At 39.9% G+C, this 23914-nt stretch overlaps 1 protein-coding gene across 4 annotated transcripts in view; it reads right to left on the bottom strand.

Annotated features, from left to right (window-relative positions):
• The window catches only part of VRK2 (VRK serine/threonine kinase 2), a 37049-nt gene extending 15689 nt beyond the window's left edge, over window positions 1-21360 (bottom strand). For all 4 annotated transcript variants that reach the window (XM_057382369.1, XM_057382388.1, XM_057382379.1 and 1 more), the window contains exons 1-8: window positions 21157-21360; window positions 20878-21018; window positions 11730-11785; window positions 11153-11222; window positions 10705-10792; window positions 10459-10567; window positions 9133-9225; window positions 2370-2502 (exon numbers count right to left, since the gene is read on the bottom strand). In XM_057382369.1, the coding sequence (XP_057238352.1) occupies window positions 2370-2502; window positions 9133-9225; window positions 10459-10567; window positions 10705-10792; window positions 11153-11222; window positions 11730-11785; window positions 20878-21013 (685 nt within the window). In that variant the 5' untranslated portion in view covers window positions 21014-21018; window positions 21157-21360. The remainder of the gene's footprint in view (window positions 1-2369; window positions 2503-9132; window positions 9226-10458; window positions 10568-10704; window positions 10793-11152; window positions 11223-11729; window positions 11786-20877; window positions 21019-21156) is intronic.
• Window positions 21361-23914: the final 2554 nt, after the last annotated feature.

Genomic DNA, 23914 nt, shown 5'->3' with positions numbered 1-23914 from the left:
CACACAGCCACTCACCCCCTGCCCCTCCCTGGAGGGACAGGAAGGAGAATCAGGGAAAAAAGTTAAATCCATGGGTTGAGGTAACAACAGTTTAATACTTGAAATAAAATTTTAAAAATAATAGTGAAAAGGAAGGTAAAGAAAGGAACAAACCCCTGAGAGACAAGTGATGCACAGCTGCTCAGCACCATCTGAGCAGTGATCGGCCCCTCCTGGCCAACCCACCCCGTTTATCCACTGTCTCTGTTATCCCATGGTGTGGAATATCCCTCTGGCCAGGTCAGCTGTCCTGGGCACAGTCCCTCACAGCTCCTTGTGCAGAGCGTGGGAAACTCAACAGTCCTTGATTTAAGGTACACACTGCTCAGCAACAAATGAAACATCCCTGTGTTATCAATGTTATTCTCACCCTAAATCCAAACCACTGCTGGGATGAAAATTAACTCTATCCCAGCTGAAATCCAGACATYATCACAACCTCAGAGCTGGCATTCCATGTGAATAGTTTGGATGGTCTGCAACATACCAGATCCCACATAGTGTTCTGCACACTCTTCCAGCACGAGCACCAGAAAAATCTGTGGATTCTCCATTTGCAGTTATTGAGCAAACACTTTTCAAGTGTAAGTGTAACAGTTATCTTTCTAAATATTTTGTTTTGTGGAGTGTTCTGGTTTTAACCAATTCCATCAAGGCTTTAGTTACCTGAGGARGTTATCTAAGTCACAGATAACAAAACAACCACACACTTCCATCTGCACACTTTTTGCCACCCAAGTCTGTAAAATTTCCCTACCCTTTCAAATGAAAAGGAATTATCTGTCCTGTAATCACAAGCCTATCAACAAACACTACCAAACTGGCTGCTGTAACTATCCAACAAYCAAATCCCAAATATTCCAACATCCACCTACTCTTCAAACAGCATCCACATSAGATACCAGTGCACAGCCACACTGCTCACACTACCAGACAAAGCAGGGAGTCAGATCTCCAGAAAACATCCTGCATGCTTGGGAAGGCCAGAAGAGACCAAAACAGATGCTCTCCTCACCACAAAATATTTTTTAGCAGGTGAAATGGTGCAGTTGTCGCAGCAGGAAATACTTGCCAGTCTTATTTCATTTTTCCTAATGACCAGAGTTAAACGATTGCAGGTTTTAACAGCTCCGGCAAATTATCAAGACCCTCTACATTACATGGTCAATGGTCCTTTTAATAGAAAAAGCAATAATATACAGTTGTTTGTGCCAACTAAAACTCATTAGAAAGTATTAGTTTAAGGTAACAGTTCAGCAGCTATTAACAAGCACAAATTCCTGCAGTTATCACTCAAGACACCGATCCTCACCAAGCCGGCTGCAGCAAACCATTCCCCCTGTTTGAGAAGATCTTGGGGGTGAAAGGGAGGGAAAGGGGAAAGAAAAGTTAACAAAAAACACTCTTTTGTAGCAAGAGTCAAAGTTTTTCAATAATCACCATTTTTTTCACTAGCATAACATTAGAATTGACTTTTTGTCTTGCTGACATAGCAACTAAGAAAGTTGTGTTGCATTGACCATATTGATTGTGAACAATGCAGCCATCAGTGGGACTTTACACCATATATTTTCAATATTGACCTCCCAGTCCCTTTTCCATGGCTCTATGGGTCTGCTATTGGATTTGGACTGCAGTGTAATAAACAGCTAAGGTTTAATTAATGGTAAATGAATACAAGACATAGGTTATGACTTTAACTAATTAGGGAATTGTTGAATTAAGTCTGCCTTGGAATGCAAGGCAGTACAATCAATATCCAATAAAAGGACTATGTATGTAATTTACCTGCAAATGTGTTTCCAATACCATCAAAGTGAGTTTAAATAAGTAAGATATATGAAAGGCTACTGGAAAAAGATTTCAAAAAGTTAACACTTTATGACTTCAAAAAAGGTTTTTGTCCTTGCAGAAGGAATGTCATCTTGAAATATCCTCCCATAACACAGATGGTGACACTCAGACACAGCTCTCCCTAAAGGACAGCAAAGACTCCAAACACCCTTCCTTGACAATGCAACATTTGCAAATCCTGCCTCTGCAGGATACAGCAAGTACAAACCAGTCCTCCCAACACGAACCAATTAAGACTGATGTTGAGCTCTTCTCAGGGTGTCCTGGGCTGCTCCAGTGCTGTGTGTGCAGAGCCTCTCAGGTTTCCTCATGCAGCCCCTTCCCCCAGCCCTGGGGAGGCATTCCCAGGCAGTAGAGGAGGTCACCACATGAGGGGCTAAGCAATCCCCAACACTGCTTCTCCTGTGTACAGCAGCTCTCACAGCCTGATTACTCATTCTATAATCACTCATCTGAAATAAAAAAAAGAAACCTACCTACTCCCTTGTGGGCATCTATGCTGGTAAACTCTATTGTCCCATTATGGCCCTTCCTAGGATTTTCCTGATACTGTTTGTGGTTCCCATTGGGACAATATCTGTAGGAAAGTCCATAATCTGCAAGATAAACCTGGAAGACATGAACAGACAAATGAATAATGCTTTTGTCCTTTGAAAGTATAACCTTTATAATTAAGTCTTAAGAAACTGATAGGTTAAGGACAGCCTTAGATCTAAATTTTATTAAACCAAATGGTGCCTCAGGATAAAATATATACAACTGGGGGCTATATCAGCTGCCCTCCCCATTTAAATCCTTCCACTACTATACTCTTATCTTATTTCAGAGTCGAGCAGAATTTCAGKCATTTTATTTTGTTCCTGAGCTCTCTGCTCTCCAGGTGGGCATCCAGACATCATAAACTGCAATATGCCTTTTATGTAGCCTCACGTTGCTTATGGGACCCCTTCCTCCCCTTACTTAAGCAGGCACACACACATCCCTCTGTTTGGATTTTCCAGCAGCTGAGACTGTTCAAATTCAACTCTACTGTGCAGCTTCAAAGCCAGAGGAAGAGGCAGCAGCTTCTCCCAGCTGGACTTGACACAGGGCTCCAGTGCTCCATGGATTGTGGCCACAGGGTTGGTGGGCACTGGCCCAACTGGAATCCCACCCTTTGGAATGTCACTGCCACTGACTTCCTACTGGCAACAACTATTGAAAATGTGCGATAAAGCAAAGCAAAACAAACCAGCACTCCCCACCCCAGAAAGCCATTTTAGTAAACCAGTCCTGAATTTAYAATGCATTTTAAAAAGACACAAACTCACTCTCAGTCATTGAAGCTAATACATAGTGTTAAATCAGTGTGAAAAATTGGGCCCAAACTGTGTATAGCAATAGTGCCACATTCACCACTCCATCTRTGGATTTTTGGGGCAAAAGCTAAATCATCTGAAGACACAGAGATGACTTTTTCTAAATCTTTTACATGATAAAGAAAAACATCTTATTCAAACCTTAGTTTATATTCTTCTTTAGCTAAAAACCAGTTTATCCTAAAAAAGTCTAAAATAGACTTTTCTGGCACTCACTTGCAATTTAATTATCCCACTCCTGGTAAAGGCAAAAGCAAACAAACAAACAAAAAACCCTGAAGAAAACTTAACACATTATTTTGTAGCACGTTCTGTTGAACTACTGATTCCTGTTTGTGCTCCAGGCAGCTTCAAATCCTAGGATTGCTGGTCTCTTGGTTTTACAGTTTCTGCTGCAGGATCTGAGCTTATCTGGAGCGTGATAAGCTGTGCTGCAGCACTCATTTCCTGCAGGGGGATGGCTTTTAAGATTATCGATGATGCTTCTCACCTGACAGACCATCCAAACTGGGGTACAACATTAAAGACCAGAGGCATGGATGGCTACAAAATCTGGGACAGGGCACCAGATTGGTTGGGTTGACTGATTTGATTATCTCCTGCATATTCCTGATGMTCTGGTACTGCCCTAACTGAGCTCACAGTCAGTCAGAGAACTCACTCAAACTACCCTAAATATCAAGTTTTCTGAGTCTTCTTTGTGGGCTGGGAAGGAGAGAGGAGCCTAGAAGGTGCATTCTTCCCAGACTCTGGTATGCTTTGGATTTTGCATGACTACAGGTTTTTTGACATGTACGGGAAGATAAAATACCTTTAAGAATTAAGGCTGTGCCTTACATTAAAATGAGATTTCAGTGTAAGGGAAAAAAATACACCCACAGCACCTCTGGCAACTCTCTGGTTTGGGCTGGGCATGCCAGCTTATGTGGTAGAGACTTCCATGTGACAGCCCAGCATCTCTCAAACTACATCAACAACAGGCCACCTAGAAAGTAGCAACAAATATTTGCTAGTCAAACTTGAAGTATGTAAAAAAAATCCCACTTATCCTATCACACTAACTGTACTTTTTTATTTTAAGCAACTCCATTAATGCAGTCCATTTTTAAGCAATATTTTTGCTTAAAATACCCTCAGTAGCAGTATTAGCAGAGCAGTTTTCAATTTATACTGAAAACCCCCCTAAAAGTGAGAAGTAGCTTTAAGTTATCCTGCACTGACTGATGATGGAGAGACCTGTAAATAATGAGGCAAGTGCTTCTTAAAGCCACTCACATGCAGGGTGATCCTAACACCTGATACAGCAGTTTTCCTCAAAAGCTGGCCATGAGTTCAGCTTGTTTCTAGCTGAGCAATTTATCACTTCCATAATTTTCACATCAGAATTTTTCCACAAACATGGCAGCCTCTCAAGGCAAAGCCTCTTGGCCACCAACAAAATTCAATCCCYTTCAGCTTGTACAAAACCAGCAATGCACTGTTACAACCTTGCCACAACCATTATCAGAATGACTGTGTTATTTTAAATTACCATTAATTTCATTTCATCAATTCTCATTATAACCCTTTCATCATTAAAAAGATACATAGTTCTTTATAGCTAGTTGTCACTTTTTGATAATGTAACACTGCATGCCCTTCCAAATTTGCTCAGAACATGGTAGAGGGAGCTAATTTATAGTTTATAGTTGTTGTGGATTTTTTAAGGGTATAGTGAAGGGGCAAAGAAGATGAATAYTAAAGAATACTGAGAAAAATTAAGCCAGTGTTAATACGCATTTCAAGACCATAAATATTTTTCATCTGCATGCCTTTTTTAGGAACAACAAATAAGACCAAGAARAGAACAAAACAGAGCAGAGCAATCAAGATAAACAAGAACTGGAATAAGAAATAGTAGCATGGATGATGAAGGTGCAGCAGGGCCATAAGCCCAGAACACCTGGGTTTGGCTGTGGTACCTTGCACACTCCTTCCCTCTCACTCATTTATTGTAACTCTTGCTCTGGTTCAAGTTCCTCTTCTTTACACATCCCAGTCTGCACCAGACTCTGCAGTGCTTAGCATGGTCTGTTATTAAAAGATGTGTTATAGACCAGGAGCCAGATTTTTTAAGTCTTCACACTTGTTTTCATGCACATGTGAATGCACCCATCTTAGTCAAGCAAATTATCAGAGACACAAATAATTATTTGTGAGCACAAGCAGCCAATTAGTTCCAGCCTTCCTCTTTTTGTGCATGACACCCTCACAGTGCTTGGTATCTGAAGTGCTAAATATCTGCTAAAGGTGTAACATTCTTACAACTTGTACACATTCTGACATTTAATTGTGCTGAGCTGGGGAGTTATTAGCCTGGCCCTTTGGATTCTCAYGGTATTCCCTTTATCTTGAAGGACAGAACAGGAGATTTTTTGCAGAAAGGATGACAATACAGTGATTTTCTTTGTGTGCTTCCATTCCTAGGCTTATGTCAYGCCTGTAAATAATTAAGTAGGTATCTACTAATAAGAGGCAGATTGACTGCTAATGGCCACAGTGCTCTCAAGTTCAGTTGGACACTGCAGTACAAAAAAGACTGAGGTCCATTTTGCATTTTGGGACAGGAAGTGTGAAGTTTGTGATTGGGACAGAAAAAGMATCTTCCACCAAAAAAAGCCAAGGAAGGAGGGAAGCAGGTTACCAAAGGAGCGAGGGGAAGGGGCACAGGGCATCTCTGCCTACTGGAGGCTTCCTGAAAACACCTGAAGGGAAAAGAAAATATTTTAATTTTTCTCAACTCATCTGATCTTTAGGAAATCTGTCCCAGTAGGCTAAAGAGCGGGAATCACAATGATTCAGCTCAGAATGAAAAACAGCTTGAAGTTGGAATTGCCTTCATGCAACTATTTCCCATAAGATCAAYGCATGATTTCTGTATCTTCTGAAACAATTTTGTATTTTTCTCTCCCTGATAATCAAGTCAGAGTTCTATTGTGTAACTATCTTGTCTAAGAAACACTTAAAACCAGGACTGAGGTACAAATGCAATTAAAGTTTACAGCTTCAAAATCCAAACAGMTAACTTGTGGAACAGACTTGAGTCTGCAACACTGCAGCATGTCTGCCCATAAAATCCATGGGGGAAGAATACTACTAGATGACTGTCTGGAAGAGGTGCTCTCACATATCTTATTTATTTAAAATGCAGATTTTAGGCTCTTGTCTGGTGACCACTTAGTAATCACCATTTAAATGAGATTAATGGATTTGAATTTCTYTCAGAGTCTCTACCAATGCTTCTTGTTCTGCTCTATCATACAGTTAGGACCGTGCTCCGAATTATCTTTAACTCTCCACAGCCCTGATACTGTGCTTCACCTGGTCTGTAATTTATAGGTCTGATCACTTCAAGTTCCCTTTCAGGCCTCTGTGAGATTCATGGGCTGTGCACTCCCCTCAGTCCATCACTGCTGCTTTGTCAGTCACTGTGCAGGTCCGTGTTCAGAAACATTGACTGTAGAATTGATCCTGTGACCTGTAACTCAGGGAATGGCCTCRCTGCCTCCTATTGAGCACATCTGCAGCTCTTTGAGGTCACTTGATTGGGAGCTTCTCCCCATTTCTAACCATCATTTGGAGGTCACACAGTGACAGCACCTTTACTTTATTTGTTTCTCTGCCTTGCCACAGAAAGTAGGGGAGAGCAGTATGRATTTCACATCTCCTTTCAGAAAAAGGACTGTTTTATTTATTGGCTGTAGCATAAATTTACCAGGTTAATTTACAGAAAAGAGAGAGACCAGCAGCAGAAATTGCATTTTTCCTGTCATTTAGTAACTGTTGATGTGTATTCTTACGTGTAAATTTCTCACTGACTTCCTGCAGTTRCAAAAAAAAAAGAAGAAAGCTTAGTATAAATGTTCACATGATTTTTTTGAACAGAGATTTATCTCTCTTCACCAAAACAGCATATGGAATCATATTTTGAATAGAGATATATATTATTTTTAAGAGATAAGTAAGCTATTGGTTTCTTTGAAGAACAAGTTTCTTTAATTCTAGAAAACTTACAATTTATTCCCTCTTAAAATCCTAGACCCTAAAGAGCAAGAACCCCCTATCATAAAATTCTTGAAAAACCTCACCACAGAAATTGTTAGGTCAGGCAGTTTTATTATGCCAACTCCCACTGGTGCTCCACAAGCCTCTGGGCTTGTATTCCTGAGTTGCAATTTGCCACAGGCTAGATGCTCTCACTCCCTATTTATGAGACAAAGTTGATCACTTTACCTTTTTTTAAAGAAAAAAAAAAAAAAGAAAACCCCAGACCAAGGCAATCAAGTTATTCACTGTGTTGGCAGAGAGAGGAGGATGGCCAAAACACTTCACACATTAAGAAATGAAAGCTTAATTCATACCATACAAATGCAAGCAAATACTAGAAATTTCTCCTCCATTAGCACTTCTCAACTAGAATGAGAACTTTTGAAGATGTTTTGTAGAATAATTTTAGTGGAAGAGAAATTTTGCTGAAACAAAATTCTACAGCAAATCTCCCAGTGGTGGTATATACTTCGTACATATTGAGTTAGGTGCTACTCAAACTGGACTATCTATTGATTTCTTTTCTTTAATAAACCCTAGAAAATAAACCCTAAACCCTAAGTCCAGTAAACGCACAAGTACTGTATTTTTAACTTGTCAATGACTTTACTGTCATTAAAACAAATTACAAATACAGCACAATCTTCATACAAATAACACGTGAAACAAATCAGAAAATCACCCAGCAATCTGCCCAATTCTAAGTCAGCTACAAGTCCTAACATTTCACCATTACTGTAAGTGAACACTTCCAAAATGATTGCAATGTGAAAAACAGCAGCATTTCTTGCTGTCATAAAAATACACAATAGCCAAGACAAAAGAAAAGTCATTTGAGTTATGCTAATGGTGCAGATCGTTTTGGCTCTAAAGAGCCTCCTCTTTTGGATTCAGAAGAACACCATAAACTGTGATTACGCACTGGCTGCTACCACTGTATAAACCCAGGGTTGTCTTAAACAGCCATGCTGCTTTTYAAATTATGTCTTTCAGAAAGCTGACAAGTTAAATTTGACTCAGCCATTTCATTTGAAGCTTTTAAAAAGAGCAGATATACTTGAATGGTTCACCTCCAATGGCAGAGAGCTGTTTTGCAAGATCTGTTTCTTTTATCACTGCAGTAGAGAAACCAAAATTGAAAGAAGTACTGCTTACAGCTAATTATATTTAAGTGAAGTTGGAGATGTCCTTTTTTCCTAAATTATTTTTTCCCAATTAAAAAAGCATACTTAAATTTTATTACCTGAAGAAAGGAAAAAACRTCAGCAGAAGAGCATGTGGAATATGACAAGACCAAAAGATTTGTTTCAAAACTTTTCACCCAAACACTTTCATTTCAAGGCCAGCTTTAGGCCTTGGGAGTGTTACAGAATAGCAACTTTAATCCTACTTACCTGTTATATCCACTACAACAAGCAGGACAGGCAATACTAGAAAGCTAAAACCTCCAAGAATGAAAACATAATGGGTCACATCCTTAATCTCTACTAATATCCCTTAACTGGCATAACCTAGAGCAGCAATTAGGTCCTGTCAATTCTTCTCTTCATTAGTTTACCCATCCATACCAGTATCCCGGTCAGCAGAATAGWGAAGGAACAAAGTAGAGCTTTGTCCTGCTTCTTTCTCCCCCCTTAAAACTCCACAGAGCCACTCTCAGATATGTCATGAGCAGATGTGAATGTTCATGTATAAACTCCTTTTATAAAGTGAATTGTTAAAGCAGAACATACATACCTTAAAACTTTTAAATGGCTATAAACATAGTAAAGTGCAGATAAGTAATCATGCTTACCTCATGTGGATTGCTGTAGCCCAGAAGTAGATTTGCTGCTTTAATGTCACCATGGACATACTCGTTTTCATGTATGTATTCCAAAGTATCCAACTAGAAAAGAATTTACAACAGAGGAGAAAACATCATCATCATCTTCTCCATTCTGCTCTTAACCCTACTACCAAATATTTCTCACTTAGGGGAATCAAGGACTACACAGGCTGAGCTGGCAGATTTGGCTTGGACTAATGATGGAAAAYCATAACCAAGCCATACTTTGCCATGAGATATCCCTGTGTAACAAGATCCTGAGTACCAGTTTCTAAATCAAAACAAAAATTAAACTAATGCTTTATAAACACCAGAGGAAATGCCAAGAACACCAAGCTCTTAGAAAGATCATATTCAATCAGTTCTAAAGGCTTGGCATAAATTTAACACTGCCAGTTCTTACCTGACCTGCATTTCATGTCACCATCTCCCCTGCATCACCATTCTTCAGCTCCTTAGTGAAGCACAATAGCTTGGATTATTATTAAAAAACACATTTGCCCTCATACAAAAGGACAACTTAATCCTGATGTCTGGAGAGCACAAAGAGGGTTACAAATTTATCAATTATGTGACTGTGAAAGCCCTTCAGGTTTTTGGTTTTGTTTTTTTTTTTAAATATTATTTGGGTTAAAAGGATGCTTTGGGTATCCAGTCTAAGAGTTCCTCTTCCTGGAACTTAAGACCATTGCCTCTACTCCATTTTCATTCTACCTCTGCTCAGTGACAGCAATATTTCACAGTATTTCACAACACAAGTCATATTAAAAAGGAGCACATATTTAATCTTCTGTTGGAATGTGCCAGTCTACACCCATTTGAAAAAAAACCTGGTATTTGCAGACAGGCCTAATCCTGGCCTGTATGATCAGTGTGTTCAGCAAACACACTGAAAATTTGGCATTCAGGCATGCAATTGTGAACTTTGACAAATATGGATGTCTAATACAATACCCTTCAGACACTGAAAGAAAAAATCAATACATGTTGAAACATATGAGAATAGGCTTACACATCTCAGTCTAGACACACAAGTTGAAGTGTATGGGCTGTGTTTTAACCTATTAGAAAAAAAACTTGGTTTGACCAAATTTCAGTCTGTAGGGAGGGTCTTTTGATTTTCTACTTAATACCCTTTTCAAAAAAAAAAAGAGACATAAGAAAATACTTAATATTTACAGATGTTTAATTCTAAAATGAATAGCCACCTAAAGGAACTGTATTAGCAAGATAATTCTCTAGTTGAACTCAGCAAATTCAAGACACAGCAATTTCCTCTCTCTCTGTGCATACCATTCGTGCCCCAAGTTGCAGAACAATCTCCTTCTTAAACTTGCTTCCACAATCTTGAAAGATTCTTTGAAGGTCTTCTCCCAATCTCTCCATGACCATGAACCTGTAGCTATCAGGAAATATGGAAAAGGGAGGAATCCTTTAAGACATGACTGCCASGTTGTGTCAGATAGAAAGGACTTAATCTCCATTTTTGAAAATGGGTCATCAGTCAAATTAAAGCTTAATTACCATTYATCTTATTACCTTTTTCCCTTGTACTCAGCCAGGCCTGATCCCCAAAACACTGGAATTCCTAAACATCTTATTTTTTTGAGAYTCATCCATTTTCTTACTGTAATAGTAATGAAAACATAACATTGGGTTAAAGATAGCTGAGAACTCCAGGTCTGGGATGTTTTCTCTGTCCTAAAGCTGGCCTATCTCTGGAGTCCATTCATTACTATGCACACAATAAATCTGGTTCTGTTCTGGCTGTTTGGCTTCTGTTCTGCCTTCTGATCACAAAGCACAAGGACAACACCAAGTAACAAAATCTACAGCAATCCAGAATTACCACAGCACCAATTGGGACTGGTTCAGTGTATATGAAATGAGTTGGCTTTCAAATTCAAAAGCAACAGCTCTTAACAGAAGCAGTTGAACCCAAACTTGTCCTTACATCTACCTGAATAAGAGCTGATACATTACTTACTGTGCTCTTGTTTTGCAGCCCTCTGGTAAAATTTGAGCTCAGAAAATAAGGGGCCATTTTCAAGATATTCCTGTTGAGAAATAAATAAACCTGGTATCGTAACAGGCATTTGAAAGACAACCATTTCTCATAGAAGCATATAAGAAATACCAAGAAAACGAACCCCCTTTTTCCCCTCCATCTCCCATATTCCATGTCACCTGAAATTTAATTTTAATAAGTAGCTAAAAAGAAAAGTTGTTTGGCAACACATTTTCATAAACAACACAGATTTATTCAGGCATTATTTRAGACACTATTTTCAGAAATATTGCAGACCAGGTGTGCTTGAGATCATAGTCTAATTTGCCTTACTTAACTGTTGAGAGCTGTAATCAAGAAAAAAGCCAAGTCAAGGAAATACTGTGTGTCATGGAAATGCCAAATACACCCCCAAGGAGGGAAAGTATATTAAAAACCCCAAAGCACCAAAASCCACAAGCATGCAATACAGAACCAATGCTGAAAATAAGGATAGATAATTAAGAGAAAGAACTGCACGCAAGTTAATAATTTAGAAATGAGATCTGCACGTTACCACTTTAACGACATGCACTGCATCATCTTCTACAGGAACCTGGGTCTGAGGGGATGCTGCAAAGGAACAAAGAGATGGAGATCAAGCTGTATGCAACAAGATATAACTGCAAATAAAGACTGAACTAACATTGAATCAGGCAACCAAAAAATACACAACAAAGTAAACATTTTGTCTGAATTACTGCTTTTAAAGGTCAGAGCTTTGCCACAGTTCAAAGAAAAAAAACCAAACAAAACCAACACACAGAAGTTTTAATCAACAAGTAAAGAAGCAATTTTAAGTCATATTTTCAGAAGTCCTCCTGGATATTAACTATGGGGTAAGCAGGATATCCTCAGTGCATGTTTGCACCACAACGAGCAATTCCATTAGGACAGACTCTGCTAAAGTCATTCCAGCCAATTGGAAAACCACTGTATTTGGTTGCTGTCAATCTACTGTCGTGACAAAGACACCACTTAAAAGTTCTGACCTACATTATGCCTCTAGACAGGATTGTCTGCTTTCTTCTATCACAAATTAATTTGGCCCTAGAACCTTGATTTCTATTCTGGCATTATTTAGACACTGGCCCAAGTTAGGGATAGCACAGCCACCATCTGCCTAAAGGGGAGCTGAGGGATTGTGCCTCAGTGCAAGTAGAGATTTCAAAACAGTAATTGACCACATGTGCCAATTACAGCCCAGGAGACAGAACCTCTGTGCACAGACAATGCAATCCTATTTTCTTCTGACCCTGACAGAACTATCAGCTCTCTCTGATACTACTGAAGCTACATGGAGCTACACTGGGATTAAAATTTAATGAGACTAAATCATCTTTTAGAATCATCACTGAAAAAAAGTAAAAAGAATACAGTTCCTAGGAAATAAGTGTCCCTTTCAAACTTCTGATAATGATCAAATACCAACAACAGTCCAGGTGTGAAACACTTCAACCATCAGCACACACAAAAATAGACCACTTTTATCTGCAAAATAAACATCAAGTAAACTTGGATCTAATCAAACCATCCAAGCTGACTTTTTTTGATGGYCAGAGCATAAAAATACTTTTAAAATTAAATCCTTTAGCTGCCATCTTCCTTCAATTCTGTTCAGCATCTGGGTTGAATCTGGCAGTGTACACACCCCAAACACCCACAGGCTCCCCACTGGCACTTCCCCATGTGAATGCTGCCATGCTAATGACATTAAAATAAAAATAAAATATTAAAACACTAACTCTGGAAGGTGTGAACTATCCATAGACTCACACAAGTAATGGTCACATTCAGAACACAAATTAAAACAACTAGAAGAGAAATTTTGGTACACTTTGTTTTTACCACAGTACTGTGCTGAACTGGGAATTAAGGCACAGGCATTTATGTGTTTTATTTTTCTCTGCCACAAATAGAACATGTGTTATTAAATGACATTAGTTTAAAGGAACACACTCCATATGTTTTCACTGCATTCAACATCACAATCACATTCACATTACCCAAACAGAATCTGATGTGCTCCCTTACTGACACAGATCAGAAAAGAACCTCTGAATAAGAAAATAYAATTCAATTCCAAGTTACTTAACAGAGGCTTGATGGGTGTAGAGAAGTACCAAATTTAAATGTATTTGAAAGAGTCTGCTCTAACTTCCCTGTAGACTTCTTGACATTTTATAAAGAGAGGCCTCATTCATGCTAATCTGGAAGAGAGTAACAGCTGTCAGGGTAATGGAGAAGAGCAATTAACAGGAGGTAGTCCAGCAAAGGGGTTTCACCCCCATGGTTCTTACACTGTGCTGGCTTGGATGCTTTTGGAGTCACACTGAGAGAACATCCTGAAGAAAAATAAACCCAAACCTAACTGACAATGCTTACAGAGTAAAAAGAGAGAAAAGTCAAAGCTCAACAAGATACTGAAGCAGGTGACCCACAAAACGAGTTACAAAAGTCTACAAAAGGAGAATAGGTATTATTTTTACTCCACATACATGGAACAAGGCACAATATTCCTCATGAGTAACATTCTAAACTTTTTACACAGATAATGCTGGGACAATTGGTCTCATCCCTACAGATAAGCAGAAGTTGTATGTGTACATTTTGCTACATCATTTAAATTACCCATTCAGATCTCAACAAGCAATACTGCAGTCACAGCTCAGAAAAAAGACAGACTATTTTTTTGTCCATAAATAAACATAAATGGTTTTCAAAAAATTGTCTCATTACTATGTMTAGTTACTTAACAGACTGGAAAGGCTCCCAAGGTTTAACAAACAGTCTGATTACATACCTCATAGACCACTACCACATACTCTCCTGCGAGTTTAGCTCATAGTTAATTACTGTATACTCGTAATTAGCCATGTGCTAGCCTCGTTCTGTGTGGTAGCACATGGCTATTTATAATATTACAATCAGTTAAATGCTAGACTGCAGGACAGTGAGCAGAGACTCTGCAGGAGAGCAGTGCTGATACGCAGGAGGTCTCTGATGGCAGATAAGTACTCACAGAGAGTACCAAAAGCATGATATGGCGAGAATATGTTTGCAAAAAAAAAATTAAATAGCATAACAAGTGTATGAGTTCCCAGTTTATGCTGTTTTTATCAACTAGAGATGCACAACCCCTGCCATTTGAGGAGGGGAGTGTTGATGCAGGCACACAGCCAAAACCATTGGCTGCATAACCGTTAACTGGGAACACTGGTGCAACATGAAGCTGTGGATGAGGCTGTGGCTGTTTTCACCTCATGCCAAGAGGAGTCTCGCAAAAAACTTGCAGAAGGCAAAGGGCACAGCTYTGCTTTTCCTTCCTCCCCTTCATCCCACAGCTACCATGCCAGGAGKAGCACACAGCTTTAAAATGCCCTCTGAAATAAAGCAGTGCAGTAAGATTCACATCCTAGGCCTTAATTTCCAACGGCTGTGCCTGCACAAATAACTTACCTGGAATTAACCCATATCCAGAATTCCCTGGTTTCATCCAGCACAGCAGTTATGCCTTACCCACTTTAACCATCCCTTTTGTTGCTGAGTGCCACGACCTTAATTAATGGAGCTCTCTAAATGTTAACAAGCTATAGTAACAAAAKGGTGTTTATGGCTGAACTGCCATTTCCTACAACCACACAGCACAATTGCAGCCTGACAGAGGAACATGCCAATTCCGTCTGCCAGTTCAAACGTGCTTGTTGTAGTTTTAGCAGTTAATTTGTGGCAGTCACATTTGGAATATGGTGAAATATTTTCAATGGCTCTCACAGAACCAGTTTTGTTGACAAAGTTTACACAGTGGAAAAGAAAACAGCGTTGATTTGGCAGTTTGGAAAAACATCTCTGCTCCTGTCCACAGCTGGTGTCTTTGCCACTGCTGGATATTTTGAGGATATATTTGTTTGGGAAACACGAATAAAAGTATTTCCAAAAGTTCTTTAGCTGCTACTATTTTATTTTTGCTTCATTCCACTCATTAACTAATCCTGAAGAGTGATACATCAGCCTAGTTTTTGCAGAAATAGAAACTAATCTCAAAAAATATCACATTTTTGAAGTTACAGGCAACCTATAAAAAAAGCTGGAAAAATTCTACCCCTGCTTAAGTCAAGCCAAGAGCTGTTAAATTCAATGGGTAACAAATGGGAGGAATGCTACTYAGAGCATCTAACAATATAAAAATGATCCAAGTTGCAGGAACAGAAATACTAAAAACAAAATGTACACAAGTAAATAAAAAGTTGCATTTGCTTTTTAACACAACTTCAACTATTTCCTCCCTAGGGAGGGTGCTAAGGCAAACGTTTAAAAACAAACAAAGCCATTGCCTCCCTCTCCCTGACACTGCACTATCCACTGTTTCCCAAAAACTAAATATTCAGTGCTTGAAGGGTGTTTTCACTCCACCTTTAATGCAGCCTAAGGAAGATCTGCTTCTCTGTTACTCTATAGCTGCAGCATTGTTCCCAGGATAGACTCTTTGCTGAGCAATATTTTTGACCAGGTTTTATTCTAGATTCTTCTTCCAGGTAGCTTTAAGAATGTGGAGGGGTTTTACACAGATTACAGATACAGAGCCCTCCATTAGATCTATCTTCCACAAGACCAAASCAAACTGATTTGGGGAGAAATAGTGTTCAACTACCAAACTGTTTTGCAGATAACTCCAAATGCCTCCAAGTTAAGAGCATTCAGTACTGGTTAAGAAATTTCACTATATTTCTTACTCATATTTCTGTGAAACCTTAATCTTGACTCACCAGAGCCCAAGTTTTGTATTCCACAGCAATGGAAGCCAATTGTTTGACTTTCAAAGTTAATTACTCCAAGCTGGAATAGGGATGACACATCCTTTAACCCCAGGCAGAAAAGCTTTGCATGGCCTGCTCTTGCAGCACTCTCAGATGGGAGCCCAGGCCTCTAATATTTAAAACTTGATGCACAAACTGTTTTCTGGCAAGATTCTGCTGCAGCCCATCTGTTGGTCTGACATGGTGCCCACTCAGAAGACACAATGCCAGTTTCAGTAGGGTACAGGTGCCAAAGACAACGGAAGGAGTGCCCTCGGTAAGGCAACAGGCACCTTAGCTGCCCCGCAAAGTTCCACCTACACGCCCCACTGAAAACAAATAAATAAATAAAATTAATCAATCAAACCTGCTGTCCTGACTTCCCAGCATTACTCAGCATATGGAAAAAGAATCCCCAACACATGATGTAGCAGAACACTRAAGTGCAACAGTAAAGCAGGCTTTGTAACAGGCTTTAGACTACTGTGAAAAAATTAATTATGCTTTCCAAGACTTCTAGGAACTCAAAGAGGAACAAAAAAGAAGCAGAAAGGGAGAAGATTCCAGAGGAAGCACTCATTAACAAGAACTAGTAAAGGTAAGGAGTATTTTCTCTTTGACAGATGGTGCAGGTCTGTACCATGTAAACAGCCCTAAGTAACCTCTTGGTAGGAAAATCAGGCTAAATTTATGATTTCGTTTTGCCTTCAAACAGGATGCTTGCAATATCTCTATTTGTACTGTTAATATTTGTAACCAGAAAAAAAGACTCATCCTGGAGTGGTGTTGGTCTACTAACAAATTTGTTTTCACACTAAAGTTCACATTTGCAAGAACAATGCATTTTAACATCCTGAAGTTAAGAAAAATCCATCCTCAACATGAGTTACCTGTGCTTTTAATTACAGGGCTTTGCYATTAAGATTCTTCCTTTCCTTGAGCTAATAAAAATCCTGCTGAATGTATCTTTTAGTATCATACTACTGCAAGTTTAATTAATTTGCTGCACTATTTTAATTTCAGCAACTGCTGAAGGACTTTGTTTCTCCAGAACCAATTGCTAAAGCAGCTTCCTAAGCAAAGCAAGGAACAAACAGTAGGACCAAGTGTGCTTTCATCRATGCTTCTCCTCCTTGACACAGGTACACCACTGCTCACAAATTATCCATGGAAATTAGTGTTTCTGAAACAGAAACAAACTCTCTTTACACCTCAGCCTGATTCCCAGAATACCGATAGTTAGATTGAACTATGATCCAAGCTTAAAAGCAGAAAACGCCACAACCAGACTTCCTCCTTACCTCCACCTGCAGCAGGGCTCATGAAGCTGCTAGTTAAAAGACAATATTCATGCACTTAATCCCTTTTTACTGCCCAGGAAGAAATTCTTTTCTTCCTCCTTGAAAATGTGAGGGAAAAACTCAGAAGGAATGGATAGTCCACTCGCTGTACTAATCTCCAAGCAGGGCAGAATTCAGTTATGACTTCATCAATACTTATTTTCCTGAGCTTCATAAAATTAAAACACATTTACAATGCAGTAAGCTCTATCATAAAAGGCACCATCTAACAAATGTGTCTATACAAATTTAAAAATATATTTCTATTTTTCAGAATCATTCCTTTCCATGAGAAAGAAGCCTGCAAATAGATAGTGCTGTATACAGCAGGTTTCACAGTGACAGASAAATCTTAACAAAACATCATGTGACCTTTCTGCCTTTAAATTTTCAGTCCAAATTGTGCATTAATAGAGTGCTTGCAACAGGACTAGAGAATGATTTCTATAAAGATTGGTGTTAACTACTGACTGTGATCAGAGAGATAAATGAGAGAATGTAAGGCTCCYCAACTCTGGGTTAATTTTCCACTCTTCTCCACAAGGTTACAAACTTGTGAGACCACCAATGCTATAGCCTTCCTCAGCTGATCTTCATTCTGCTCCCCTTATCAAAGGCATAACAGTTCTATCTGAAGTGCCTGARAGCAAATCAACACCAGCAACACAAGAATAAAACTTGTACTGTAGTTTCTAATGTAAGAGTTAGTGCCAGTTTCTGAGCCCCACTGYTCTTGCTATGACAAAAGCAGTGCTTGAGAGGACATCTCTAGAGGGCTTCTGTTACTTGTCTCCACAAGTGGGAGGAATCAATGTTTGTAAGCTTTCTGCTGGTGGGATTTACTCTGGCTGAGATAAAAACAAAAAGGCAAGGGTAAGSAATGAGTCAACAAAGGACAAAATAAGTTGGTCCAGATTGGAAATTGTAAGAATAATCAGGAAAAAAAAGGAAGGCATTTGTGAGGGAGGACAGAACTTGTAGATAGTGGTAACTTTTATGCATGTAATTAGAAGTTCTGAATCCTGCATTTGCATCCTGGGACTCAGGGTCAGTAAATGGCTTTCAGCAGCTTTGATTTAGGGAATAGAACCTTATTCCACAAAATGCACCCCTTGTAAATATATTTTGCAGMGATATCGTAAAATGTCTCAAGAACATTGTTATAGATTAATGGAGTATAGAATACCCTTAATGGGAAATTAAGCTATAACAACCACATCAAAATCTTTACACTGCTACTGTAAAAATACTTATTAAAAGATATAGCTGGCAAAGTTAACCTTTACTTTCATAAAAGGGCTGTGCTCTTCATACTTAGCAGGCAATCAAACCTGTCTCCACTTTCCTGTCTCCCACCTCTCWACAGCTTTCCAGGTGAAGTTCTCTCTGAAAGTTAGTGGTCCTCTCACACCTTGCTCTAGGTGTATTAAAAACATGTCTGAACAGCATAGAGAGAGGTAGTGTCTCCCAGCACGAAGCATTCATATCTTAATCTCAAAGATTTATCATCCACTTCACTCCCCTTGGCTCTCAAAAACAGCTGAAATATTTTATAGCATCAAGGCCCCAAAAAGCTACTGAATGGTATACTTTAACATAAACACAGGAGAGATCAAGAGTTGAACAAAAAAAATGTAAAGCCTCAGTCGGTGTCAATACTTAGGGATAAATGTCCATTTTCTCTATAATTTATGAGCTACAAAGGGAACTGAGCCTTCAAGGTAACATTCACTGTATCTCCTGAAAGAAGGGATTAAATGAGCACAAATACCACTACAAAAGTGGCAGCTGCATTTCCTCAGCCATGCTGTCACTTATGAAAAAACACAGAATAGTAATACCAGGAGTCCCTGATTGTATTCTCACTCTTAGCTAATCCACTGACTGCTCTCCACCTCAGTTCACTGGGAGCCAAGCTCTAACAAACACCACAATGTAAGAAATCACCTCAGTGGTCTGTGTCATCAGGCAGAAAACTCAAATCTGCATGGAACTGTCTGAATCCCACATGCTAAACAATCCCCAAGGCCCAGTGTGATTTGGCTGCAGCAGGAAATGACAGAGCTATATTCTAAATGATTCAGGAACACAATATTTTTGGTTTACACTTGGAGAGCTACACCCACTACAACTTTGCTTTCTGCATTGCATCCCCAGTTCCCTCACATCCTTCTGTCTGTGGGAGACTTCTGCAAGTTCCCATCTTCTTGCCCATTATCTTTGAATGGCAATGCATYATTGAAGGGACACCTTCACTTCTTAGGTTTATTTTCCCCTGGAAACATGTCTCATATGCTCAATGCACAGCATCTTTCAAAAGCAACCAACTAATTCTTCAAAGGTGGTCATAATAAGRTAACAGATATATCTAAAGGAAAAAAGATTGTAAATACTCCAACAGGGCCTTACTCTTTGACTCCTCTGTATCTGCAGTTAGCTGAAACCCTTATTATTCCCACTGGTTCTGTCTGCAGAGCAGTGAGCAATAATGTGAACTATAGAAATTCCAGAGGAAAACAAACCAGAAACTTCACTGCAGGAACTTCTTGGAGGTACTGCTACTGTATGTATAGCTCTAATGTATATCTGATTTATGCATAAAAGAAAGTTGGTTTGTGTATATCAGTGACTTGCTTATCAAGTTTTAAGCATTATTATTCCACATAAAGTTAATATTAACTTTAAAAAATCATACTAGGCTCCAGTGGTAAACTGCTTCCAGGTAATTCTTTACTGCTCAATACAAGCTCAGTTTAGCTGCAAACAGACACTATGGACTAATTTGTATATGCTGTCATGAAAAAAAAACAAACAAAGCACCCAAGCTGATAACATTGCCTTGAACACAGGATTTGCTCTTTCATAGAGACCAGCAACAGTAACATACATTACACCCTCTGCAGTGACCCAGAATGCTTTACAAACTGCCTTTCAGAACTATTCACTCCTCACAGAGCACAAACTGACTGAAATGCAGCAGCTTTTTCTGAAGAAAACACAGAAACTTATCTAGGACAGAGCAAATACAGAACAGCATTTTCACTTCTGTTAAAAAGAAGTGAATTCACAGGCCACACCCAGCTAAGTATTGTTACTGTTTCGTTTCCTGGATAAAAACTCACTTACTATTGGCCAGATAATAACACTTCCAGGAACTGTAAGAGTGCTACAGAGCATGAGGCTGGCATAAGGCCAAAACTAGTGGCTAAGAAAAGTACCTTTTATTTTGAAAAGCATCACTTAGCACTGCTTTTTGGTGATCTTTGACACAGAAGCACCTGGGTTGACTCCCTCAAGATCCATAGAAAAGTACATTAGTATCCAGCAAAAGAAGCTGGACAGGCCACGGAGAACATGCTGCACCATGAGCAGGAATGGAAAAGGAACAACAGCTCAGAGAGCCACACTTCAACAAGGCTCACCAACAGCATGTAAAGAACAGTAACGTTTTTAAGCTACGGCCTTATCCAGCTCACAAACTTATGAAGCAATTTGCAAGTCACCCTCTTAATTAGCAGTGGTAYTTTACCTAAATAGATCAGGCCAAATCCTCCCTGGCCGATCTGACTGCCCAGCCTCCAGGTTTTTCCTTCGGTGTCTTTCAGGATCATATCTTTAGGGAGCGGGACTGGCAGCTTGCCTCTGCCGGGACGCTTGGGCGGCATCGTACCTTGAAGGAGGGGAAACGAAAGAGAAAGTTTGCTGAAAARTCGTTGCCAGAAGGTTGAGTATCCCTCAATGTGCTTTGCCCACCAGCACGGAGCAGGGACACAGGGCGATGCCCCTCAGTCCGCTCCCCCTCACCCACCTCCACAGAGGCCCCTCGGCCTCCCCCCGTCGCCGGCCGCAAACTTCCCAGCCGGGCACTTCCGCAGCAGCGGCAGGAGGAGGAGCGGGCGGCCGGACAGCGTCTTGCCGCGGGGAAACCCGAGGCGGGGATCGGGCAGGGCCGGGATAGCCCCGGCCGGGAAGAGACGCTCCCGCGGCCGCCGCCTCCTCCTCACGGCCCTCAGCGGGCCGGGGCGGGGCGCGCGCCATTTCCCGCCTCCCCGTGGCCCCAACGCCACCGCCTCCCCTCAGCGCCCGGAGCGGGGAGATGACGCCCGAAAAGTTACTGTGTCCCGGGCACTCCCGCTTCGGCGACAAGGAGAGGGGAAACAGGAGAAAGGAGATCAACAGGGAAACGGAGGAAGAGGAGGCAGATGGAGCAGGGAGATCATCAAGGACGGAGGAGCAGGCGGTCCGATGGCGTCCGCGCATCTGCCTCAGCCTCGGGTATTCCTGCTCTCCCTGCTTCTGAGGAAGCGCTTCGCAAGGGAGGAACTTCATTTATTTATTTGGTGCCTAGAGAAGTAGGTGATCAGACAGTCTACTGCCTGAGGTGGAAAAGAAAATAAAATCTCAGCTGTCAGGGTCTGGGGTGCAGCAGACACTTGCAGGAGGTACAGCAAAGTCACAGAGCTGTCATGGTGCCACCCTTCAGTCAGGCCACTTCGTTTTTCCCTCAGGATCTTCCTGGCAGAAGTCAAGGGTAACTACTTTCATACAGAAACACCGGTAATTGTCCCCAAAACAGCGCATCAGGAAAGGTAATGGCCACCTCAGGCTCCTTCCAGGCACAGACAGAGGAGAGATGCAGCTGACCCAGGGGAGGATCAGCCTCATCACCTTGTAAATTGGTAATAAAGGATATAGTGAGGTGAGTTTTAATTCCCCAAACTCCCAGGGCATAGCTTTTATCACAAACTATCATCTTGTGCAAGTTTTGCTTTATTAATAAGGTCTGTTCACCCAGGTACACAATACCTACGTACACCCAGTGGGGACCACTACACTGTGACTACAAGTTCTTTTTCAAAAATGAGGGGTTAAAACTTAAAAGCTTAAGTTGTTTGTTTTTTTTTTAGACTCGTCCCTTTCTTAAAGAAAAATCAAAATCCAGAAGATCAGCAAGCACATAATTTGCAAGTGATCTTGAAAGTAGTAACGGATTATGACTGCAAAGCCTATGTTGCCATCAGTAAATTAAGCTTTTATGTAGCAACCCCTTCTGCTTAATCAGTCTTGGAGGCCCTCTGGTGAAGGGACCAGCTGAAGAATTGCCAGCCGAAAGCTCACCCATAAAGGGAACAAATTAGAAATTTCCATAAAGCATTCCATAGTTTTCCTCCTTTGCAACAGTTGTCAAAACACACTGTAGGAGGGTTGTTTGAGCGGTGTTGAGGTTGTTTGGTTTATTTTAAAAAGCAACCACAGATGCCCAGTTTAGCATCACAGAAACCATCACCATTATCAGTRTTATGTGTTACCTGGGTGAAGGATCTTTCCAGAAGAGAATTACCTCTAATCAGTTGCCTGGGAATCAGAGGACAAGCCTCTATTTAAGAAGAAAGTTCTTCTGTTTTGCTCATCTGTTGCAAAGAGGTATCCACATGATTGAACTGAAACCTAAGCACATACTAAAGGGCTTCCTGCTTCCAAAATCTTTCCTTGCCCACAAAGTTTCACCAGAAGAAAAAATGAAAGAAATCAGATACGATGGAGGAGAAGAAAACCCACCAGGTTACGTATGAATGAGTAATAAGAGACAAATAAGATCCTTAAGAAACAAAACTGGTTTAGACGTTCCTATTTTTGTTTTATTTTCAAGTAAGTAAGAACTGCAGTTCCTTTTGTCCCCACCAAACCATTGAGAATACTTCTTTAACATCAGGACGTTACTGGGATACATTGATCTAATGAAAGGTTAGGGCTTAATGCAAAACTTTACAGCTCATAAATACAAGTTGCTTTGAGCTTTTATTCATGAGCAAGAATAAAATCACAGTCTACAAATTCATGGAGTTCTGAGGAATACTGAACCATCTTAAAAACTTACAGCTCTATCATAACTTGTGCAATTTTACATTACCATATGATATAAGAAGGTTTAAGGTATATAACCTACAAGCCATGGAAAAAAAACTGTGAGTTTTTCCTTTGGGTTTTTTTTTTTTTAAATGAGAATAGATGCAAAGTTAAAGATGTTCAAGCTTTTCTCCTTAAAATAATTAAAACCCTCAAAGACAATTGTACAGGATTGTAATAAAGACTAGTATCTCTCAAAAAAAAAAAAAAAAAAAAAAAAGTTACCAAAAGAGAAGTTCCTGCACATACCAGGCCAGTACTGGAATGAGTTTTTTATTTAGATCTAAATTTTTATTAATAAACAACCATAACAAGTAGGCCCATAAAAAAAGTACGTAAATGTTACTAGCAAACTTTTCATGATTGGGTTTACAGATGCTACAAAACACAAAATTTATATTTAAAACTTTATAAGGACCAAAGGCTTTACCTGAAAAAAAGCTCTACTCAGATTAAAACCTGATACTATGGCCTCTGGCCCTATTAATAGCACTTTCATGTATTTTGTAGGTGGGACTAAGGAATCTTCATCTTGGGCTGAACTGGAGAGGTGGCTTTTTTCTCTCTCCCTGCTTATCATCCACCAAATAGCAATCCTCCCAAAAAACTGATCTTCATTAAGGCTGGTTAAATAAATCACACCTGCCCTCCTCACAGTT

Source organism: Malurus melanocephalus, unplaced genomic scaffold (assembly GCF_030028575.1).
Source record: "Malurus melanocephalus ecotype Western Australia unplaced genomic scaffold, MMel_1.1 scaffold_13, whole genome shotgun sequence".
NCBI classification, from domain to species: Eukaryota; Metazoa; Chordata; class Aves; order Passeriformes; family Maluridae; genus Malurus; species Malurus melanocephalus.
Note: the sequence above shows the minus strand (reverse complement) of the source record. Positions and strands in the feature narration are given on the sequence as shown.